Raw genomic sequence first — 21938 nt, forward strand, 5'->3', positions numbered from 1 at the left:
GAAAAACAAATTTCTATTTTCAGAGGAGGAAACGAGAGGTCCAAGGTGAAATGACTTGTGAAGGGGATGGTTAATTAGAAGCCAAGTCAGCACTGAATCCAGTGCTGGAAAATCCTGAGTTCTGGCTCTCCCCACAAGCCCACACTGGGGCCCACACTGACACTCGTCCTGACCAAGCCGGATTTCAAATGCTGGCACCTCCATGGCGAAGTCCTCAGGATGTGCAGGAATCAGCTTCTGACTAAGTTAAATGGGAAAACTCCTCAAAGCAAGGCCATGAGACTTTTTTTTTTTTTTGCCAAAAGTCTATTCCTTTTGTGAACAACAAACGGTAGAGGCCAGTTTTCTGCAGCCTGCAGTGGCCTGTTGGGGGGGGGGGGGCAGGTGTGTTATGCTCAGCACACAATGAGAGGTGGGAACAGTCACTCACTCAGGGGTCAGGCTTCAAGGGAGTGACAGCTCATAGGCAGCCCTCTCTGTTCCCAACAACTGTAACTCAGGTGTTGCTGTGTTGGAGAAAAGAAAGCTATTTGGTGACGGGAGGCCAGTATATTAATATGCATGTATTTATTTATTTATTTATTTTACAGGCAGTTAGACAGTGAGAGAGAGAGACAGAGAGAAAGTTATAGACAGTGAGAGAGAGAGACAGAGAGAAAGTTATAGACAGTGAGAGAGAGACAGAGAGAAAGGTCTTCCTTCCGTTGGTTCACTCCCTAATGGCCATTATGGCCGGCGCTGTGCCAATCTGAAGCCAGGAGCCGGGTGCTTCCTCCTGGTCTCCCACGCAGGTGCAGGGACCCAAGCACTTGGGCCATCCTCCGCGGCCCTCCCAGGCCACAGCAGAGAGCTGGACTGGAAGAGGAGCAACTGGGACTAGTACCCGGCGCCCCAACTGGGAATAGAACCCGGGGTGCCGGCACTGCAGGCGGAGGATTAGCCAAGTGAGCCACGGCACCGGCCTTAATATGCATTTATTAAGCACTTACTTTGTACTCTGTTCCAAGGACTGATATCTGGAGGTGGCGGACAAGGTTGAGATGCAATCCCCAGGTGGGCATTTGGCACAGCAGTTACAACACTTCCTGAGACACGTGCATCCCATATCAGAACGCCTAGAATCAAGTCCTGGCCTGGCTCTGCCCCCTGATTCCAACCTCCTGCTAATGTGCACCCTAGCAGGTAGCAGGTGATGGCTCAAGTACTCAGGTCATTGCCACCCATACTGGAGACCCAGATCAAGTTGTAAGCTCCTGGCTTCAGCCTGGCCTGGCCCAGCCCTAGCCATTGTTTGCATTTAGGGAGTAAACCAGTGGATGGGATGTCTTTGTCTCTTTATCTCTGCCTTTCAAATAAAAATTAATCGATTTTGTGAAAAGATGCAGTCCCTACCTGAAAGAGACCCTACCTTCAGTGTTAATAGCAACAGCAATAATGAAACAGCATAACACACGTATTACAATGTGGTGTGGGAGGTATTATATCACATATCCTTTAGTAGTGGTTCTGTTACCAGTGGTGGGAGTTTAGCTTAGTGGTCAAGATCATATATTGGAATGCCTGAGTTCCACCCTGGCTCCAGTTCCCAACTCCAGCTTCCTGCTAATGCAGACCCTGGAAGGCTCAAGTCACTGGGTTCCTGCCACTCATGTGGGAGACCTGGATTGAGTTCTGGGCTCCTGGTTTGGGTCAAGCCCAGTCCTGCCTGTTGCAGGCATTTGAAAAGTGAACCAGTGGATGGAAGTTTTTTTTTTTTTTTTTCCTCTCTCTTAAATAAATTAAAACCAAAGAACCAATACAATCTATACCATATACACAGTAAAGATTGGAGCCAGTGCTGTGGTACAGTGGACTAAAGCCCCAGCCTGTACCACCGGCATCCCATATGGACATAGTTTGAGTCCTGGCTGCTCCTTTTCTGATCCAGCTCCCTGTTAATGCACCTGGGAAAGCAGTAGAAGATGGCTCAGGTCCTTGGGCCCCTGCACCCACACAGGAGATCCAGAAGAAGCTCCTGGCTCCTGACCATTGTGGCCATTTGGGGAATGAACCAGTAGATGGAAGACCTCTCTCTCTCTGTGTGTATGTCTCTACTCGCTCTATAACTCTTTCAAATAAGTAAAATAAATCTTAAAAAAAAAAAAAAACGCACCTACTCTTCTGCTTCCTGAGCATGCCTCCCAAGTCATCACCCTTGCTCCGAGGAACCTCGTATCTGGGTGGAAAGAAGGCATCTGCAGGTGGAAACCTGGGTGAATGGGACAGTAGGCAAGAACTCAGCACTGAAATGACGGTACAGAGACAGAGATCTGGGCTGAGGGCTGGCGGTGAGCTGAGGTGAAGACAGACTGATGCAGAAGAGAGGTGATGGGGGACCAAGCCAGGAACTCCATGGAGGAGACAAGTCCGGATGCCAGGGAGGCTGGGGGGACCTTGCTACCCCATGGGGATGTGTGGGGGCTGAGCAGAAGGGCTGTGAGTTGCGCTCAGACCGGAAGGACAGCTCTGCAAGGGACCGGCGTCCTTGTAGTCATCCTGGCAGAAAATTCTCTCTGGCCTTCATCAATACCAGAGCCTTGGCTGGTCGCCAGCCTCCTCTGCTGAGCCACTGCGCCAATAAATACTTGTTGGCAGATCGATTAAACCATCTAGGAATGACATCTGGAAATACAGCTTTCCCCACTCAGTACAGGTGCACAAGCCTGCACAGGCAACAGCCTACTCTGTATGCCCAGAGCACCAACACCCTCCCCGTGGAGTCAGGCCATGTTCGGGGTGGGGCCAGCAGGGGCAGAGTAGAGGCAGGGCTGGCCCAGGCAGATGAGTGGTTACCACCTGGGTGTAAGCACAGCCCTGTTGCTTGTTAGCTGTGTGGCCTCACTCCAGAAAATTCCTCGCCTTCCAAAACCCAGTTGCCCCATCTACAAAATGGGAATAATAACAATAATACTGCCACGAGAGAACAAATGAATAGAACACTAGGCCCAGAGGTCAGCGCTGTGAGGCAGAAGGTTAAGCCACCAGAGCTGAGACCCAGCTGTTCTGCTTCCAGTCCAGCCCCTGCTAATGTGCCTGAGAAGGCAGCAGAAGATAGTCCAAGTGCTTGGGCCCTGCACCCACGTGGGAGACACGGATGGAGTTCCAGACTCCTGGCTTCAGCCTGGTTCAGCCCTGGAAGTTGCAGTCATTTGGAGAGTCAACTAGTGGATGCAAGATCTTTCTGTCTCCTCCTCTCTGTCACCCTGCCTTTCAAAGAAACTAAAAACAAAACCACAAAACCCCACTCAGCTCTGGGCCCCAAACACAGGCAGCATCAAGCAAAAAGTGTGACTATTGATAGTGCTGCATTAAGGCTGCTCTGCCCAGGGCTGCTGTCTCACGGGGGCTCCTCTCCCCTTCCTGTGTCACTCATGCACCACTCACCACCACACAACTCCAGACTGGAGACAGAGCCGAGCTGTCAGGCCTCCCAGCAGCCAGCCTGTGGAAACAGGAGCCAGGGGCCAAGGAGCAATTCAGGAAACCAGGCCCAGGCAGATTCCAAAGGGCTGGCCCACCCTCGGGGCCCAACCTCACAGCAGTGGGGTGTTTTCAGTGACATTCCCTCATTAGAGATCAAGAATGCCTGATTCATGGCCACCGCTGGAGCCGTCTTTACACAACTTAGCTTTTCAGAACACCCTGCAGAGCTCTGCGCTGAGCCAGGAGCTTTGAGGGCCTGGATGAAGCCTCTGGGGAGAGGGGGAACCACAGTGACAGAGTCTCAGGGTTTCGCCCAGGCTCACTGCTGAAGGCAAGCGTCAGGTACTTTGCTGCCTGGCCTCCCAGGCAGGTAGGGCAGACTTTCCTGTGCACACTCTTCCTGCCTCAGTGCTAAACCTCCTCGCAGGGCCTGTCTGCCTCTGAATACAGGCTCCCTGTACGACCTTGAGCAACTGACTCAAGCTCTGTGTGCCTAAATCTCTTCATCACAAATGGAACATGACAATACAGTAGTCCCCCTTTGTCCATGGATGTAATCCAAGACATTCCTGCCTGAAACCAAACACCACAGGTGGTACCAGACCCTATATATGCTGTTTATTCCGACACATACATACCTATGATGAAGTTGAATTTATAAATTACGCATAGTAAGAGACAAACAACAATAACTAATAGTAAGATAGAAAACTATACTATACTATAATAAAAGGTATTTATAAGTTATGAATTGCAGGGCTGGCGCTGTGATATAGTGGGTAAAGCCACGGTCTGCAGTGCCAGCATCCCATATGGGTGCCAGTTCAAGTCCCAGCTGCTCCACTTCTGATCCCACTCTCTGCCTTGGCCTGGGAAAGCAGCAGAAGTTGGCCCAAGTTCTTGAACCCCTGAACCCCTATGGGAAGACCTGGAGGAAACTCCAGGCTCCGGGTTTTGGATCGGTGCAGCTCCGGCCATTGCAGCCAACTGGGGAGTGAACCAGTGGATGGAAGACCTCTCTCTCTCTCTCTGCCTCTCCTTCTCTTTCTGTGTGGCTCTTTCAAATAAATAAATAAATCTTTAAAAAAATAAGCTAGGAATTGTTTATTCCTGGAATTTTCCAATTTAATATTTCTGGACCACAATTGACCACAAGTAAGGCTAGAAAGGGAAAGGATAGAAAGTGAATCAAGGAGCTGGCACTGTGGTGTAGCAGGTAAAGCCTGCAGCGCCGGCATCCCATATGGGTGCTGGTTCGAGTCCTGGCTGATCCACTTCCGATCCAGCTCTCTGCTATCGCCTGGGAAAGCAGTAGAAGATGGTCCAAGTCCTTGGGCCCCTGCATCCACCTGGGAGACCCAGAGGAAGCTCCTGGCTCCTGGCTTTGGATTGGCGCAGCTGCGGCTGTTGCAGCCAAATGGGGAGTCAACCAGGGGATGGAGGATCTCTCTTTCTCTCTGCCTCTACTCTGTGTGGCTCTTTCAAATAAATAAATCTTTAAAAAAAAAAAAAAAAAGGATCCAAGGGTGGAGGCACAAATGCAGAGTTGTTCCACGGATTAAAGGTGTACAGCACTTAGAACAGAGCACAGCACACAGCACGGACTAGGCACCATGGAAGTGCTGGTTACTGTTGGTTGTTTTACTGCTGTCATTACTGTAACCATGACAGCAGTAGTAATAGCAGCCTGCCCACTTGCCCAGCCTTGATTCCACACTTTGCGGCTCAATCAGATGTGCACAGCCCGTGGGTATCCTGCAGCTCTTTGCAGTAAACTCTGAGATGCTGAGCCATCTCATTCTGTGATGTAGCAGAGTAATTTCATGTGCAGAAGGCTCGAGAACATTACGTGTTTGCAATAGGAAATCACACCTTCAGGACCTCTTACCCCCAACAAATACACGCCTCAGAGTTACATGCAGTAAATCCTCTGTAAGTCTTGCTTTTATAGTCATAAAAGTTCAAAAATTGACACTGTGATACCCATTAACTTACTCTGTCACATTAGAGGAAAAGCCTAGATGAAGGCCACTTTTGTTTTAATCCAGGGTTAACCTCTAACCCTGCCCCAGCTCACTCAGCTAATCAAAGCAACAGACACTAATTGCTGTGTGTGGCCCTGTATCAGAGAGCTTTTTAAGCTCCATTTTATAAGGGAGAACACTGAGGGTGAGAAGGAGGTAAGAATTGCCCACGGCCTCCTGTGGAGTACTGGGGTGAGACTGACCTGGGTCTGTGAGGGGCCTTGAGCAGAGTTATGTCTGGCCATGAACTTGTATGGAAGCAACACAGAGAGCAGCCCTGCTCCCCTTCCCCAGTTGGATCTGGGTTTGGGAACCTGCCACCATGTCTACAACCAACATTGGTTTAGAATTCTTCCCACCCACAGATCCCCATCTTGGGTCACCTTCCTGCTTGGAGACTACCTAGCACCAAACAATGTCCCAGTCCTCAGGGATTCATGGTGGACTTTAGCCCAGATCACTGGCTGCAGTCATCACACAGTCCCTTCTCATCCACTGCCAACTCCACCAGACTCCATGGCAGCCTGTCCTATGGCCCATCCTGTAGTCAGGGATTGTCCCAGGCTGACCATAGGTCTTTCGGGCCCAGAGAGCCTGAGCTTCCCCCCTCTGCTACCCCCTGCCCAGGATAGAGAACACTTACTCCCACCTGGAGAAGAGGCTGGTGCCATCACTGACAAGCCCCCTGCTACCAAACGAGAGATGCCACAGGCTTGCTCCCATGACATCCCGGCCTCCCTTGCCTCTGGAAGAGTCTCTCGGATTCCGTCAACCTGAGAATCCAGCCCCAGCGGGGAGGAGGATGGAACACACTGACTCCAGTCTCCAACCACCCAGAGGACCCATGAGCTCAGAAGGCCTTCCACGTGACCGCCTATCCCCACCCAGCCTCCAAGCTGTACATCAAGGAGGAGACGGCTCTCCTAGGTCCTAATATGCCTCAGAAGTCACTGGCTGAAACCTTGCTAGAGCCTGAGCTTGAACCTGAAGATGAAGCAAGAGACTGGTGTGAATTAACAGCCAAGAGGAAGCCTACACAGGGGGCTTACCTGCTGGCTCTGGTAGCTCCCAGTGGGTGTCAGCATAAGGCTCTCATCCCAGTGCCCACCCCACTGGTGCTACCCTATGAGATCTCACAACAACTAGGAAAGGGACAAGATACTGTCCCATTTCACAAATGAGAAAAATCCGTCTTAAGGAGTGAGACTCCCTCGCCAAGGGTATAAAACCACCAAGCACGTCAGACTGCAGAGCCTGAAGCCACCCCTCTGGTCCAGTGAGGAATCCCAGCGAGTAAATGTTCTAATCCCATTCAACAGTGTTTGCTCTTGCTGTTGGCTTTCGCACCACTGGCCCTGCCTGGTCAACCACGCCTAAGAGGGCTCCAAACACTTTCTACAAGGCACTGTGATGACTAAACTAGCCCCTCTCAGGACCTACTCATTTGCTCCTAGATTTAACCAGTTAACCAGAGAAAACAGAATGACATTTTTGCCATGCAGTGGCAATCATAGTCCAACACCAATGAAAATGGAGCAGGAGCAACAGCCTTGCCAAAACACCAAGGTGGACCCCAGTTCTGGCTCTTGTGGCTGTGCCCTGCAGTTTTTGTATCTCTACGATGGTGTATATCTCTCAGTTAAAATGAATAAATTGGAACTCTCTCATTCAAAATGAATAAATTGGGATTGGAGTCTAGCTTTAAGCTAGCTTTGTTACAAGGCTGTGGCTGATGTATAGGTGAATAAGCCCTCCAGGGTCTGACTCAGCTGAGGTTCAACTGGGGACAGGCGGCCACATGCGCCTCTGTCTGGAGGCCACCCTGCCTCCCCCAGTGACTCCCGCCTACCACCAATAACCGCTTTTATTACTGATATTTAAGCTGCCTGGAAGTTGTAAGAGGCCCGCCTGTAGCCTGCAAGGGCACTTTGCTTCCCCACATAGTTTGCAGCAGTTGTTACCTTTTAAAAATTTGGACAGTTCATACAAATCTAGATTTCTGGGTTCTCTTTGGAAAACACACACACACACACAAGATTCCACATCTCAAAGTTCTCATTCCCACAAGGCAACAGTCAGTAGGCAACCAGAGGAAGTGGCTCTCTCTAACACACAGCTTACCAGTAAGAGGTGGAATTTGAGATGGTCAATATACAACAATTGTTATCATGACATTCTTATTATGTCTCGGCAACCTAAAGCCATGGCATTCAAGTCTGGGACTGTGCCTGCTTCATGGCCGCCTCCTCCTGCTGTGTGAGCAGCTTTGGCCGTTTTGTACAGATCAAAAGGTTCACCCTTATCAGGAGCCACTGTTCTGAAGCACCCACCCAGTCCCTGTGGGCCTCACAGCAACCTTGAGCTAGACGGCTGTCAATGGATCCTTTTTGCAGATGGGAAGACTGAGGCATCACGCCAGCAAAGCAGCAGGATTAAAACCCACATGCCAACCCACAGGGCCGCCCTAGGCGCTGAGCCCCGCTCTCCCCGTTCCCACAGACCCCGCACACTTACGGTCCAGGCCGTTGATGTAGCGCATGGTGACTTCGCAGTGGCCCCACACGGCGCTCACCACAGGGTACAGCTTCTTGCCCTTGAGGCCACGGAAGGCCACGCCCAGGTACTGGCCGTCCACGATGAAGCTGAGCGTGCCCTCATCCATGTCCAGCACGACGAGCAGCGAGTCTGGCAACGCGAAGGCCTCGTCCGGCCCCAGAAAGGCCGGGTAGGCGACGCCAGGCCGGTTCTTGCCGTCGTGGTAGAGGCGGCTGCGGCCCAGGTCCCAGCCCCACGACTCGGCGTCGCTGCCCACCAGCGCCGTGTAGCCCACCGAGTGCAGCGGTGCGCGCGCAGTGGCCACGCCCACCACGGCGTGCGTGCCGCGCTGCCGCGCAGGCCACGTGATCTGCCAGGCGTGCAGCCCGCGCGCGTGGCCCACCTTGCCGCGGATGCCGTCGGTGCTCTGCGCCACCGGGTGCCGGTGGAACGTGAGCCGGTCGTCGTCCTTGACGAACACGTTGAGCGAGCGGTCCTCGGGGTTCCACGCGTGCCGCAGCTGCACCACCGGCCCGGCAGCCGGCATGTCCAGCAGCTGGTCCAGCCGCGCCGGCCGGCCGGGCTCCACTCCACGCGGCTCGCGCTTGGCTGGCCGCAGCGCCGCCTCGCGCACCTCCACCGACTTGAGGCTCCCGGAGAGCTTCTGACCCATAGTTCACGGCGGAAGGGGGCCTGTGCAGGCCGCTGCTACCTCGTAGGAGCCTCCACTCCCTGTAGCCAGGGGCGGGCCCCGGGGCGGGGAAGCAGGCTTCGGGAACTTCGACCGCCACAGCCTCCACCGGGCTGGGACAGGGGCCCAAGCTCCTGCAAGGAAGCAGAGGGTGCGGGTTACAACAGCAGTGTCTACAGCTACCTGGCTTTTCATGTACGCACAGGCCTTGGCTGAGCCCTTTGTATGCATGATCATATAAATTAATGGACTCGTGCCCGACGCTGCCGTATGCTAACCATTGTTCTAAGTGATTTCTGTTAGCTCCTTGAATCCTGAGAACCTCCCTGTAAGTCATACATGTTATTGTCCCCAATTTACCGAGGTGAAAAAACTGAGGAGCAGAGAAAAGGTAGTTAGCCAAGGGCTCAAATCTAATTATTGATAGAGCCAAGATGCCGAGCGAGGTCATCTGGCTTCAGTCTTGTGTTCTGCACTTACAGCAATCACAGATAATCTTATTTTAAAAAGCAGGACTAAGCCCAGAGAAGTTGTGATTTGTCCAAGGGGCAAGCCGTGTGCCAAAGCCAGGAGACACGGCTGCCTAAGACATGGGGGGACCATCCAGGTAGGGCGTGGATCATTGGTTCCTGAGCGGGAGGCCCAGGGGAGCTTCCATAGCATCCTAAACTTCAACCAGGCTTGAGAGGTAAGAAACAGAGCACAGGTCCAACAAGATCACCCCCGGGACGTGGGCGTAAGGGAGCCGTCAGAGGCTGGGATATGGTTTCCTTGGGAAAGTGAAGGGGAAGGATGAGGGAGCCTGTGTCCAGGCCCTGGGGATATCCACAGGCCTCCATCTATTAGTTCTGTGACCATAACAAGGTCTTGGACCCTGAGACTCTATACTTCCCTGATCTGTAAAATGGGCACCTAAGAGACAACATAAAGGGTCAGACTCCAGTGGATTTTCCTCTCTGGCTGTGTTTCCTGGGCATCCCACATTGGCCTCCTTTTCTTGCATGAGTGAATTCTTTCTCTAGGTGTATGAACACTGTTAAAAACAATTACTCACACAGACTTCCCTGAGGCGGGCTCCTGGTTTTCAGGGAAGAGGAACTGGCTACTAGGAACCCCCAGAGTGCTACATGACCTGGCCCTGAGTGTGGGGAGAGGTGGAGGGCTGAGCCTTGCTGCCTGTCCAGAACAGAGGCAGGTGCCCTCCCTCCCAGGCCCGAGAGCTACTGGACGGAGAGCAACGTCTCTGAGACAGATGACCGGTCCCTATCCCCTGCCTTGCCTGGCAGTGACCTCCGCCCTAACAGTGGCATACCCCCAGCCAAAATCTAGGTGGGGAAGAAAAGCACTCTGCTGCCACTCAGCACAGATAGGTGGACTGTGGGCTTCTTTTGAACTCTCCCTTTTATTCTAAACTCACATTTTCTTTCGTTTCCGCTGTCAGATCCCAGCTTCAGCCAATGTCAACCCTAGTCAATGACTTCTGGCTAATGTCTGATCTGAAGCAATACCAGAATACATAAAAATCCGCAACAATAGACAGTTTTATGAGAGCAGAATAGTTGCTCCTTTTCATATCTGCAGTCACCCAAAAGCAAGGAGAAAGAGAAACAGAACTGCAAACTCCCTCTTCAGCAGAAATGGAGCACAATTGTAATCCGAACCACAACTCGCCAGGAAAGGCTGCCAAGAACAGCAAAGGGCTGCCCGAAGAGCGAGGATGGAAAGCCGTGGGAAACACCTGGCCAAGACACCTGTGGCTCCAGAGCTGGGATAAAGTCGGCAGAGCCAGCCAGGAGCTGGCACTCCCTGAAGAGAGGCAGTGATTCCTAATGCGCTCTGGCAGGAGGAGGAGAGAGGAGAGCAGAGCTAGGCAGGCCACAGCCTGGCCATTTGCAGGGGAAGCAGTGTGTTGGGGGAGGCGAGGTGGGGGCAGGACTCTGAATTGGGAGAAGCCCACAGCTGCGGGTCTCTGCTGACTGAGTGGGAGCAAAGACAGAATCACTACCGCCGTCGTGTGAACCAAGTTTCTGGGAAGCAGGCAGCAATCTGCTCTCCGAAAATACTTCTGGCACCTCCTCTACATGCGCTGCCTGCAACATGCTGGTCCCGGGAAGATTCACCTCTTTCAAAGAAAAACCAGCCCAGGAGGTAGTCAGTGATGCTGTAAAAGAGACAAAGGGGTAAAAGAACGGGGGTGGGGGTGGGTGAGAAGAAAATTCACCAAGAAAAAAGCTATCACAAAGCAGACTGAAAATTGTGACCAAATCTGTAGACTAATTTTGTAGTCATTTAATTCAGATGGGAGACAACTCAGGCAGTCCATAAAAAGATTAGGGGGCAGGGCCAGTGGCCACTTGGTTAATCCTCTGCCTTCGGCGCCAGCATCCCATATGGACGCCAGGTTCTAGTCCCGGTTGCTCCTCTTCCAGTCCAGCTCTCTGCTGTGGCCCTGGAGGGCAGTGGAGGATGACCCAAGTCCTTGGGCCCCTGCACCTGCATGGGAGACCAGGAGGAAGCACCTGGCTCCTGGCTTCGGATCGGCTAGCTCTGGCCATGGCGGCCATTTGGGGGGTGAACCAACAGAAGGAAGAGCTTTCTCTCTGTCTCTCTCTTCACTGTCTAACTCTATCCATCAAGTAAAAAAAAAAAAAGAAAGTTATATTCTTGTCAAATGCTCAGAGTACTTGTAAATGTTTTCACCATAAAAAAAGATACTGTGCTAAGTATGCATATATAAATCAATTAGGCTTAGTCATTCCATAATATGAATATATATATATATTTCAAACCATTATGCTGTACGCACTAAATAAATAAAATGTTATACATTGATTTTAAAAGATTAGGGAGCAGGTGTTAATGGTGCAGCAGGTTAAGCCGCTGTGGGGTTAAGTCCTGGCTCCATCCTGATGCTAGCTTCCTGGGAGGCAGCGGTAACTACGGCCCTACTGCCCACATGGGAGACCCAGATGGAGTTCCTGGCTCCTGGATTCCACCTGACCCAACCTGGGCTGTTCAGGGCATTTGTGGAGTGAAAGTGGGTAAGAGATTGCTCGCTGTCTCTCGCTCTCTCTCTTGCTCTGCCTTTCAAATAGTTAAAGTTTTTTAAATAAAAAAATTAAATCCATTTTACATTAAATCCAAAGGTAACCTCCACAACTAAAAGTAAAATACAAACCTTTCAAACCACCAGAAGGAACAGCACACAAAATAGAATGGGCCATACAGTCAGCTCTCTGTATCTGCAGGCTTTACAGCTGACGATTGAACCATCTGGGCATGGGAAATACTGAACAATTTCATCTAGACCGAACATGTACACCTCTTTTTCTTTATTCCCTAAACAATATAGTATGACAGCTGTTTACATTTACAAAGCATCAGGTCTCCTAAGTAACTCAGAGATGATTTAAAGTATGTGGGAAGATGAGCATAAGTTAATATGCAAACATCTGTAGATTTTGGTATCTGTGAGGGTCTAACATACCAACTCTCCACACATAGCAAGGGACAATTGCATACTGAAAGACTTAATAAGTAATAGAAGCCAAAAGGCATAAACAAATTGCTAGAGTAAAGCTAAGACCAGAATAGTACCCATGTCAATGAATGGCCATAGTAAACTATTAAAAAGAGACGTTAAGACCAGGAACAAGACAAAGTCCCTAATTTTTTTTTATTTATTTTTATTTTTATTTATTTATTTTTTTTTGACAGGCAGAGTGGACAGTGAGAGAGAGAGACAGAGAGAACGGTCTTCCTTTTGCCGTTGGTTCACCCTCCAATGGCCGCCGCGGCCGGCGCGCTGCGGCCGGCGCACCCCGCTGATCCAATGGCAGGAGCCAGGAGCCAGGTGCTTTTCCTGGTCTCCCATGGGGTGCAGGGCCCAAGCACCTGGGCCATCCTCCACTGCACTCCCTGGCCACAGCAGAGAGCTGGCCTGGAAGAGGGGCAACCGGGACAGAATCCGGCGCCCCAACTGGGACTAGAACCCGGTGTGCCGGCGCCGCTAGGCGGAGGATTAGCCTAGTGAGCCGCGGCGCCAGCCTAATTTTTTTTTTTTTTTTTTTGAAGATTTAAAAAGATTTATTAGAGTCAAAAGACCTCCAGCCAGAGTGGCAAGAAGGGGGTCTTCCAAGAGAGGAAAGAACCCAACAGACCCCACAGCACTGGGTTTTTTAAGTACAATTTCAAAGGAAAAAAAAAAAAACAAACTTGACAATCAGACTGTCATTCAGTTCCCAGGCGGGGACAAAACCCATCCAAAGACTTCATTGATAACCCTTTATCTGGCTTGCTCTTGGCAAGAAACTGTCCAGAAGGGTGGGATAGGTCACTTGTTTTCACAACAAACTGTGAGCTCAGATGCAATCACACTCCTTTGCTATTCTCATGCTATTCTCCCTAATCATTGTTACAGATAAGAGACATCCCCAAGCAAAGTGATTCAACAGTGTGGAAGATAATGGAAGGGCTGGGGCTGGCTTTGTGGCTCAGCAGGTTAAACTGCAGCCTGCGATTCCAGAATCCTATGTGACTGAGAGTCCCAGCTGCTCCACTTCCTGATGGGAAAAGCTCCTTCCTAATGTACCTGGGAAAGCAGAGGATGATGGCCCACGTGCTTGGGCCCCTGCCACCCACATGGGAGACCTTGGTGGAGTTCCTGGCTTTTGGCTTCGACCTGGCCAAGCCTTGGCCATTGCTATTTAGAGAATGAATCAGTGGATGGAAGATGGATCTCTCTCTCCCCTCCCCAATTCTGCCTTTCAAATAAGTAAACCTTTTTTAAAAAATAAATAATCAAAAAGAAAACTAAACACATACCAGGTAAGTGGGAAATAAAAGTAAGCAGGTGCTGTAGCCTTGATACTAGGCAGGTAAAGGTGGTTTTAGGAGCAAAAGGTTTTAAATGAGACAAATTTAAGTGAGATTATAAAAAGAGTTCTTTTTAATCAAGAAAGTGATCCACAATTGAAGATCTAATTTGCCAAATGCCACCAAAATTCTGAGCAAAAGCTAGAGGAAGTACAAGGAGGGATGGATAGAGGCAGGTGATCTTAATTTCCTTACTCTAGCTCATGACAGATAAATGAGCTAAATTAAGCAACTACATAGAAAATATCAAACTTACATAATTAATAACACAGCTAACTGATACATATATCAAACATACCTTGAAAACAAGGAATACATGTTATTTTCAAGTATTCATGGAACCACCAAAAAAAAAAAAAAAAGACAAAACAAAACTTACCTACATACTAAGCATACTAAGCCATAAATAAAATCTCAAAAAAGCAAAAACAATCTGATGGCACAGAAGAAAAATTAAAAACTAATCACAAAATTATGGATCATGAAATTCTAGCACGTGGGAAATTTTTAAACTCTCTAAACATCTCAGACCAAAAAAGAAATCCATATAAAAGTTGCAAAATACCTACAAAATAACATTGTACCTGTCAGAATCTGCAGGATCTCTCTAAAGCAGTGCTTAGGGGAAATCATGGCTGGTGCAGTCATATTAATAATTTCTTTAAAATGAGAATATGTGAATTACACATAATAAAATAGAAAAATACTAATCAAATGTATTTATTTCAAAGGCAGAGAAAGAGAGAGCACTCATCTGCTGGCTCACTTGTCCCATACCCCAACAGCTGGTGCTGGGGAGATTGAAGCTAACAGCCAGAAACTCAACCCAGTTCTCCCACAGTGGTGGCAGGAACTCAGTGACCAGAGCCATCAGCCCTGCCTCCCAGGGTGCGCATGATCAGGAAGAATCAGTCAGGAGCTGGAACCAGGAACGGAACAGTACTCCAGCATGGGACATGGGTGACTTAATGGGTGTCTTACCGCAAGAGCTACCAAAGCCACCAAACCACAAATGGCAAAACGTGTAAGCCATTGAATCTACCATATCCTGTTATGTTATATTACTGCTAATTATCATATTGTTACTGTATCATGTTGATAGTATGCACCTTCCATATGATGAAATGAAGTGCCACTTTTTCTCTATGTTCTTCCTCCCTGAAACCCATAACCCCAGTCTAACCATGAGAACACAGGACGAATTCTAGTAGAGAGGAATCCGACAAAACTATGAAGGTCAGCAAAAACAAGGGAGGTCTCAAAGGCAACCTAGGGGGCCTAACGGGACGTGGCAAGCTAATGGACTGTGGGGCCCTGTGGTCTCCTGGGTCAGAAAGAGGACTTCAGTGAAAATGAGGGAAATCTGTGTAAAGCATTGAGTGTAGTTAATAGTAATGAATCACTGTTGGTTCATTAGTTATGATGAACATACCCTACTAATGGAAGATGTTAAGAATAGGGGAAACTGGGTATGAGTGTATGGGGCAAGCATATGAAACCTCTCTGTACTATTGTTTCATTTGTCTGTAAATAACTATTCTAAAAAAAGAAACCTATTCATTAAAAAAAAATCTTACTAAATTTTAGGAAATGCACAAAGAAAAAATGCACAACTAAAAGTTACCCTTTATTTCATTAACCAGACATAAGCTTCATTAGCATTTGCTTATAATTCATCTTATTCTTTTTATCTATAAAATATTAGTATTTTTTTAATTGGCATCATGAGAATTATTGAGATTATTTCACCTAAAAGTAAATAGTTAATATTTTCATATATTACTAAATGTACTGTTTTTTCTTTAAAAGCTCCAGTAGTGGCCAGACTACTTTTAAAAATGTTGTTTATTTATTTGCAAGGCAGAGTAACAGAGATCTTTTGTCTGCTGATTCACTTCGTAAATACCTACAGCAGCTAGGCCTGAGCCAGGCCAAAGCCAGGGGCCAGCAACTCCACTGGAGACTCCCATGTAGGTGGCAGAGACCCAGGTGCCTTGAGCCGTCCTCAGATGCCTCCCAGGGTGCACCTCAGCAGGAAGATCAGAAGATTAGCAGGGATCAGAAGCAGAGGCAGAACTCGATCTCAGGCTCTGTTACAGTGCTTAGGATGAGCTCATCCCAAGCAGCAGCTTAACCCACTGCATCACAACTCCTGCCCCACGAAATACACTTTAAATGTATGATTTCAATAACTAAGTTTAAAAAGAAAATAAAACACCATATAAATAAGGCAGGACAGGAATTCACAGCAGTTAAGACTCTACTTGGGATGCCCACATCCCATATGGGAGTATCAGTGAGTCCCAGTTCCACTGGGGATTCCAGCTTCCTGCTGGTACATACCCTGGGAGGCAGCAGTGATGGCTCAAGGGGTTGGGCCCCTGCCACTCCTATGGGAGAAATGGATTGACTTCTGGGCTCCTGGCTTTGGCCTGGCCCAGTTCTAGCTGTCGAGGGCATTGAGGAGTGAATTCTGCTCTACTGTCTCTCTGCCTTTCAAATAAAAATAAATTTGGGACTGCTGCTGTGGTATAGTAGGTTAAGCATCCACCTTCAGTACTACCATCCCATATGGGCACCAGTTTGAGTCCCAGCTGTTCCACTTCCAATCCAGCTCTGGTCTGGGAAAACAGCGGAAGATGGCCCATGTCCTTGCGCCCCTTGAACCCATGTGGGAGACCCAGAAGAAGCTCCTGGCTCCTGATATAGGATGGGTGCAGCTCTGGCCGTTGCATCCATTTGAGGAATGAACCAGCAGATGGAAGACCTCTCTGTCTGTAACTCAGCCTCTCTGGTAAATAAATAAAACTTTAAAAAAAAAAGAAAGAAAGAAAAAATCCTTTAAAAATAATAATAAATAGGGGCCAGTGCCGTGGTGCAGTAGGTTAATGCTTTGCCTGTGGCACCGGCATCCCATATGATTGCTGGTTCTAGTCCCGGTTGCTCCTCTTCTGATCCAGCTCTGGTCTGGGAAAACAGCGGAAGATGGCCCATGTCCTTGCGCCCCTTGAACCCATGTGGGAGACCCAGAAGAAGCTCCTGGCATAGGATGGGTGCAGCTCTGGCCGTTGCGGCCGTTTGGGGAATGAACCAGCAGATGGAAGACCTCTCTCTCTATCTGTAACTCAGCCTCCCAGGTAAATAAAGAAAACTTAAAAAAAAAAAAAAAAGAAAAACAGAAATCCTTTAAAAATAACAATAATAAATAGGGGCCAATGCCGTGGTGCAGTAGGTTAATCCTCCACCTGTGGCGCCGGCATCCCATATGATTGCCGGTTCTAGTCCCGGCTGCTCCTCTTCCGATCCAGCTCTCTGCTGTGGCCTGGGAAAGCAGTAGAAGATGGCCCAAGTGCTTGGGCCCCTGTATCTGCGTGGGAGACCCGGAGGAAGCTCTAGCTCCTGGCTTCGGATTGGTGCAGCTCCTCCCATTGCAGCCATCTGGGGAGTGAACCAGCGGATGGTAGACTTTTGTCTCTCTCTCTCACTGTCTGTAACTCTACCTCTCAAATAACTAAGTAAAATCTTTAAAATAATAATAAATTTAAAATGATAATAATGAAAGATGACAGAGCTGGTTCCACCCTGGGTAGGCTAAACTCCAAGTCCCCTGTGCCTCCACTCCCTGTGCTTTCCCCATCACTAACCTTAAATACCAGCACTTACTCAGGGCCAGGCAGCCAACTGCTTCACAGGCACTGTGAGAAGACTTCATGGGCCCCTTCATTCAAAAGAAACAGGCCGAGAGAGGTTGCAAAACATGATTTAGGAGTCAGGCGGCCAGTAAGTGGCTGTCCTGGGATGCCTGCAGGGCCATTGCACAACAAGCCAGAGCACTCATATTTTCCTCCATCCAGCTTGGAACCATGTCCTCTCCACGGTGCCCACTGTAACCAGCTGTGCGGGACCCACACAGGAAATTGCTAAGGGAAAATGCTTGATCTTAGCACACAGCCAGGCCAGCTCTGGAGCTGCTGCTGGAGAAGAGACATCTTCAATGTATATGAAAGTGACAGCCAAGCGGCAGCCCCAGGGGACACCTCTTACTAGCACTTGGCTGCGGCCCATACTGGGCCAAGGAGGGCGCAGTGCTCTCCCTCCCGACCGTCATTTTAGTCCCCAGTAGTGGCACGCAGGGATCCTGAAGGGTGCTCACACTGGGGTACGAGGGGCACAGAAACAGACAGCCCCTTTGCTGCTGCCCCCTACCAGGGCCCAGGGCAGAGTGCAAACAGAAAACCAGCAGTAGGGCCATATAATAACGGGTGAGAGACCTGGGTTTGAACCCTCGCCTGTCCGTTGGGCCCTGAGCAAGGACTGAACCTCTCTGAGGCTCGCTGGAAAAGTGCTCCTAACTATGTGCTAACCTTGCCTGCCTTGTTAAAGATCAAAGCAGATGCCTCTGACATCTGGCTCAGCACAGGACACCTAGGAGGCGTCCAGTAAGTGCTGAGGGTTCCTGGGGCTTTGCCATTTCATCACCAGAATGCATCCTGTGCTGTAGACAGAAAACATTTGTGTCCCTCCAGAATTCCCATGCTTCATGAAGGAGAACACCTCCTCCAGGAAGCCTACCCTGATCCCCTCTACTCTACGGGCCTTCCCTACACCTATGAGCCTGCCAGGAGGGATGTCTTTTTGGCCCTGCTGATCTGCTGTTTTCTACCTTGTGGGTGTTTCTCTGAGGACAGGGAGTTTTGCCTATACTTCTGCTACTCCTCCGACCCCAACTTCTCCCCCTTAGAGACCCAAGTCCAGTGCTTTCCTTGAACACAGGGCAGGATGTGCTGGGCTCCAGGAGGGCTCACTATCTCCAGGGGATGGAGACCCAGGGCCTCATGAGCAGATGACTCTTGTCTGTATCCAGGCTGCCCCTTTGTTACATAATGCTTTGCATGGTCCCCTGCTTCCAGCCCTCACTCACTTATTCAACAAATGCTTGGTGGGTAGCTGCTGTGTTAGGCTCTGTGACACAGCAGCAGCCAAGCCAGGCTGAGTCTTGTCACATTTCTTCTCTTTTTGCCTCCACCACAGTACATGGCTCTGGGCCAGGCATGGGGGCGTCCAGCAGAATCTCTCTTCCTGGTAGGAACAACACCTTCACCCCACCCAGTAAGCAGTGTGCATGCAGAACAAGGCTGGAGGGTGCTTCCGGCACATTCTCCCCCCCCCCCCAACCAAGCCAAACTTAATTTCATGTACCATGCTTGGATGGGGATGCTTAATGACATTATCCAGAGAGATCCGCTCTGGGGCTTCCATCGTGGCTGGGCAAGAACAAACTCAGATTACCCATGGCCCTCCCTAGGACCCAGGAGACTGATACTACGCGACAGGGAAGTGAGGAGACAGGAAGTGATGGTGCTATGGGCTTGAAGGAACTGCCAGCAGTTTGCAAAATATAACAAGCAATTGTCATCGCCCCAGGACTTGAAATCATGATCTCAGGGCATAACAGACCCAGGGTCTGCAAGGGGATGGGACGGCTGCAGGAATTGGTGGTGCTGGGAGACATGCCCCAACTTCAGTGTGGCTGCCAGCTTTGGACTTGCTCCAGAGGGTGAGGACAGTTTCCATACCTTCATCAAATAACAGTACAGATGCCACCCCCCGCCGATCTTGGCGGACGCGGGACAATCACTTCCCTTTGCGGGAGCCCACACCCAAGGGATCAGAGCCGGTGACAGGTCTGAACAATGACCAAGACCGTGAAAGACTGCAGCTGGATACCACTGGAGTTCCTTCCAGACACACAGGCAGCACTTGAGAAATACAAAGCTGAGCTCCTCATGCTCCCTGCTTAGAACCCTTCAGGGTCTTTCCATGGCATTCAGGATAGTTTGTGCAAACCCTAACTTCCCAAAATGCTCCAGACAATCTCCATCAGCAAACCCTCGAAGTCCAGCCTCCCAGTCACCCCGCTGCCATGGTCCCTTGGCTGTCCCGCACCCTCCCCCTCCCCTATGTCCACACATCTGTGCACTTCCACTGGGTTTGGGTATCCACATCTCTGGGGGGTCCCCCACCCCTGTGTCCTCAGCATAGCACTTAGCCCAAGGGGCCAGAGCTGAGACGACTGGGGAGCAGGGGCTGGGTCTCCCTCCCCATGACCCCTCGTGGGCTTCATTTAGAGAACATGATGGATGACTGTCTACACGATGCAGAAGCTCAAACAAATGAATAAAAGCAACACCCAGCCAGTGCCGCGGCTCACTAGGCTAATCCTCTGCCTTGCGGCGCCAGTACACTGGGTTCTAGTCCCGGTTGGGGCGCCGGATTCTGTCCCAGTTGCCCCTCTTCCAGGCCAGCTCTCTGCTGTGGCCAAGGAGTGCAGTGGAGGATGGCCCAAGTACTTGGGCCCTGCACTCCTTGGGAGACCAGGATAAGTACCTGGCTCCTGCCATCGGATCAGCGCGGTGCGCCGGCCGCGGCAGCCATTGGAGGGTGAACCAACGGCAAAGGAAGACCTTTCTCTGTCTCTCTCTCTCACTATTCCCCAGCATTCAGCTCTATACAATGGTTCCAGTGATACCTGCCTGGCCCTGGTTTGACTGAATGTTTTTGGGATTTTCTTGGTATGAACGTGGAACAGAGGAGCTGTTTTATTATTGTCTCCTTTAGAATGGACCCCACCACCACCACCTCCCCAGGCTGAATGAAGCCAAGAACACCCACGGCTTTATTTACAGATGCCCATCAGCTACTGCCTCCTGTACACACGTGGAGCTCAGGCGGCCGTGGCTGGCCAAGCCCCCTCTCCCGCCACAGCTCACAAAGAGCCATCTGTCCAGTTCCAGGGAGAGCCGCCTTCCTGCAGTGACAGTCAATGAGGCTTTCCCCGGCCTCCCCGCCTCCTGGGGTTTCCATGGGAATCCTCCCACGCGTGACTGAGCCGGGGACCCCCAGGGTGGATGCACAGCTGTCAGCCAGCCAGGAGGGCAGGCAGTGGAGGAAGGAGATCTGCTGGGCAGCCACCAGCCCAGGAGGGGCTGCAAGGTCGTTTGAAAGAGACACACTTCTAAGGCAGTGAGGCCACATGCGGTCCTGGCAGACCTGGTCACCCCACAGCTGTCCCCAGGCCCAGAGGACTGCCCCAGGCCCACTGTGAGTTCTTCTGCAGGACAGCTGGCCTCCTTGCGGGCAGGCAGGGCTAGGGCCAGAGCAAAGTACAACAAGGCTGATAGGGAGAGTGCTGCTTAGCAGGGCCCTTGGGGAAAGCTTCTAAGAAGAAACCCCAGTTGTCTTCACTTCCGGGTCCCCTCCCCCATTTATCTCCCAAGATGACCCTTGCCAGTTGGCTCATTGGTTGTCTGAAAATAGGATGCCTGACAGCAAAGCACAACCATTATTCTCGCCTCAGGCTTAATCCAGGAGACCATAAATGAGTACCTGCTGGGGTTTCCCAAGGTCCCTGTGCAGAGCCTGAGGTATCTCTGCAGGCAGGTTGGAGATACCAGGGAGGAAAGGAGGAAGCGAGTATGACTTGCATATCTCATAGGATCCGGCTCTAGGTGGGCTGTCTCTGCGGCCTGGCAACCGGGCCCACCCCCAGCCATTTCTGCAGGAGGCAGAGCTCGGGTTCAGCCTAAATGACATTTCACACCATTAAAAGCCAGGTGGGCGTCTCCCTCCACACACACCGGCACGTGGAGACACAGAGCTCACCACAGTGGCTTTCCTGCCTGCCCCATAAATGGCACATCCCCAAGATCATAACACACCCCCAAGGTCATAGCTGCAATTTCCACTCCCACGCCTCACGCATCCCTGATGACCCAGCTTCCAGCCTGACGCACATACTCCGAGTGCTCTCCTGCCCTGCTTTTCACTCCTGAGCCCCACACGCACCGACTGGAACCTCTGCTGCCCAGGACCAGGCGCTCTTTTAGATGACCTTGCAAAGGCAGCTGGCTTCTCTCCACCCTAAGCCTCCCACCACTGGCGCTTGCACCTTCTCAGGACAGCACACCTGCTGGGTCCGCTGGCAGCTCAGAATCCACACACCCCAGGCCGAGTTCAGCCTCCTCCCCATCCTGCATCCCCACTTCCACTGGGGGTCTCCTGCCTCTACATCTCTCTACTCAAGTTCAAATCTTTTGTTTCTAACCTGCCCTCCATGTTGTCAAGGGGATAAATGTCACCGACCTGACCACCCACCTGCTTATTCAACCCTCCAGGTGGCTTCTCCAGAGAAGCTGGGCCCCTCAGCTTGGCACTCGCTCTTGTTCATTTCTCCCACACTCAGTCTCTCATTATGGCCCACCTTACACCAGGCATGCCAGACACTCCTCACATCTTCACACGTGGTCATCCTGGGTACCATCCCAATCTTCTGTGCCTCACCGATACTCTCT

At 50.6% G+C, this 21938-nt stretch overlaps 1 protein-coding gene across 2 annotated transcripts in view; it reads right to left on the reverse strand.

Moving 5' to 3' along the window:
• Window positions 1-21938, reverse strand: part of SPSB4 (splA/ryanodine receptor domain and SOCS box containing 4) — a 90927-nt gene that overhangs the window by 64541 nt on the left and 4448 nt on the right. For both annotated transcript variants that reach the window (XR_007908737.3, XM_008266252.5), the window contains exon 2: window positions 8001-8846. Coding sequence is in view for 1 of the 2 variants with exons in the window: in XM_008266252.5 (XP_008264474.3) it covers window positions 8001-8694 (694 nt within the window). In the remaining variant the exon portion in view is untranslated. The remainder of the gene's footprint in view (window positions 1-8000; window positions 8847-21938) is intronic.

The sequence above is a fragment of the Oryctolagus cuniculus genome, chromosome 4 (assembly GCF_051225735.1).
Source record: "Oryctolagus cuniculus isolate XC-2025 breed Fujian yellow rabbit chromosome 4, ASM5122573v1, whole genome shotgun sequence".
In the NCBI taxonomy this organism is placed as follows: domain Eukaryota; kingdom Metazoa; phylum Chordata; class Mammalia; order Lagomorpha; family Leporidae; genus Oryctolagus; species Oryctolagus cuniculus.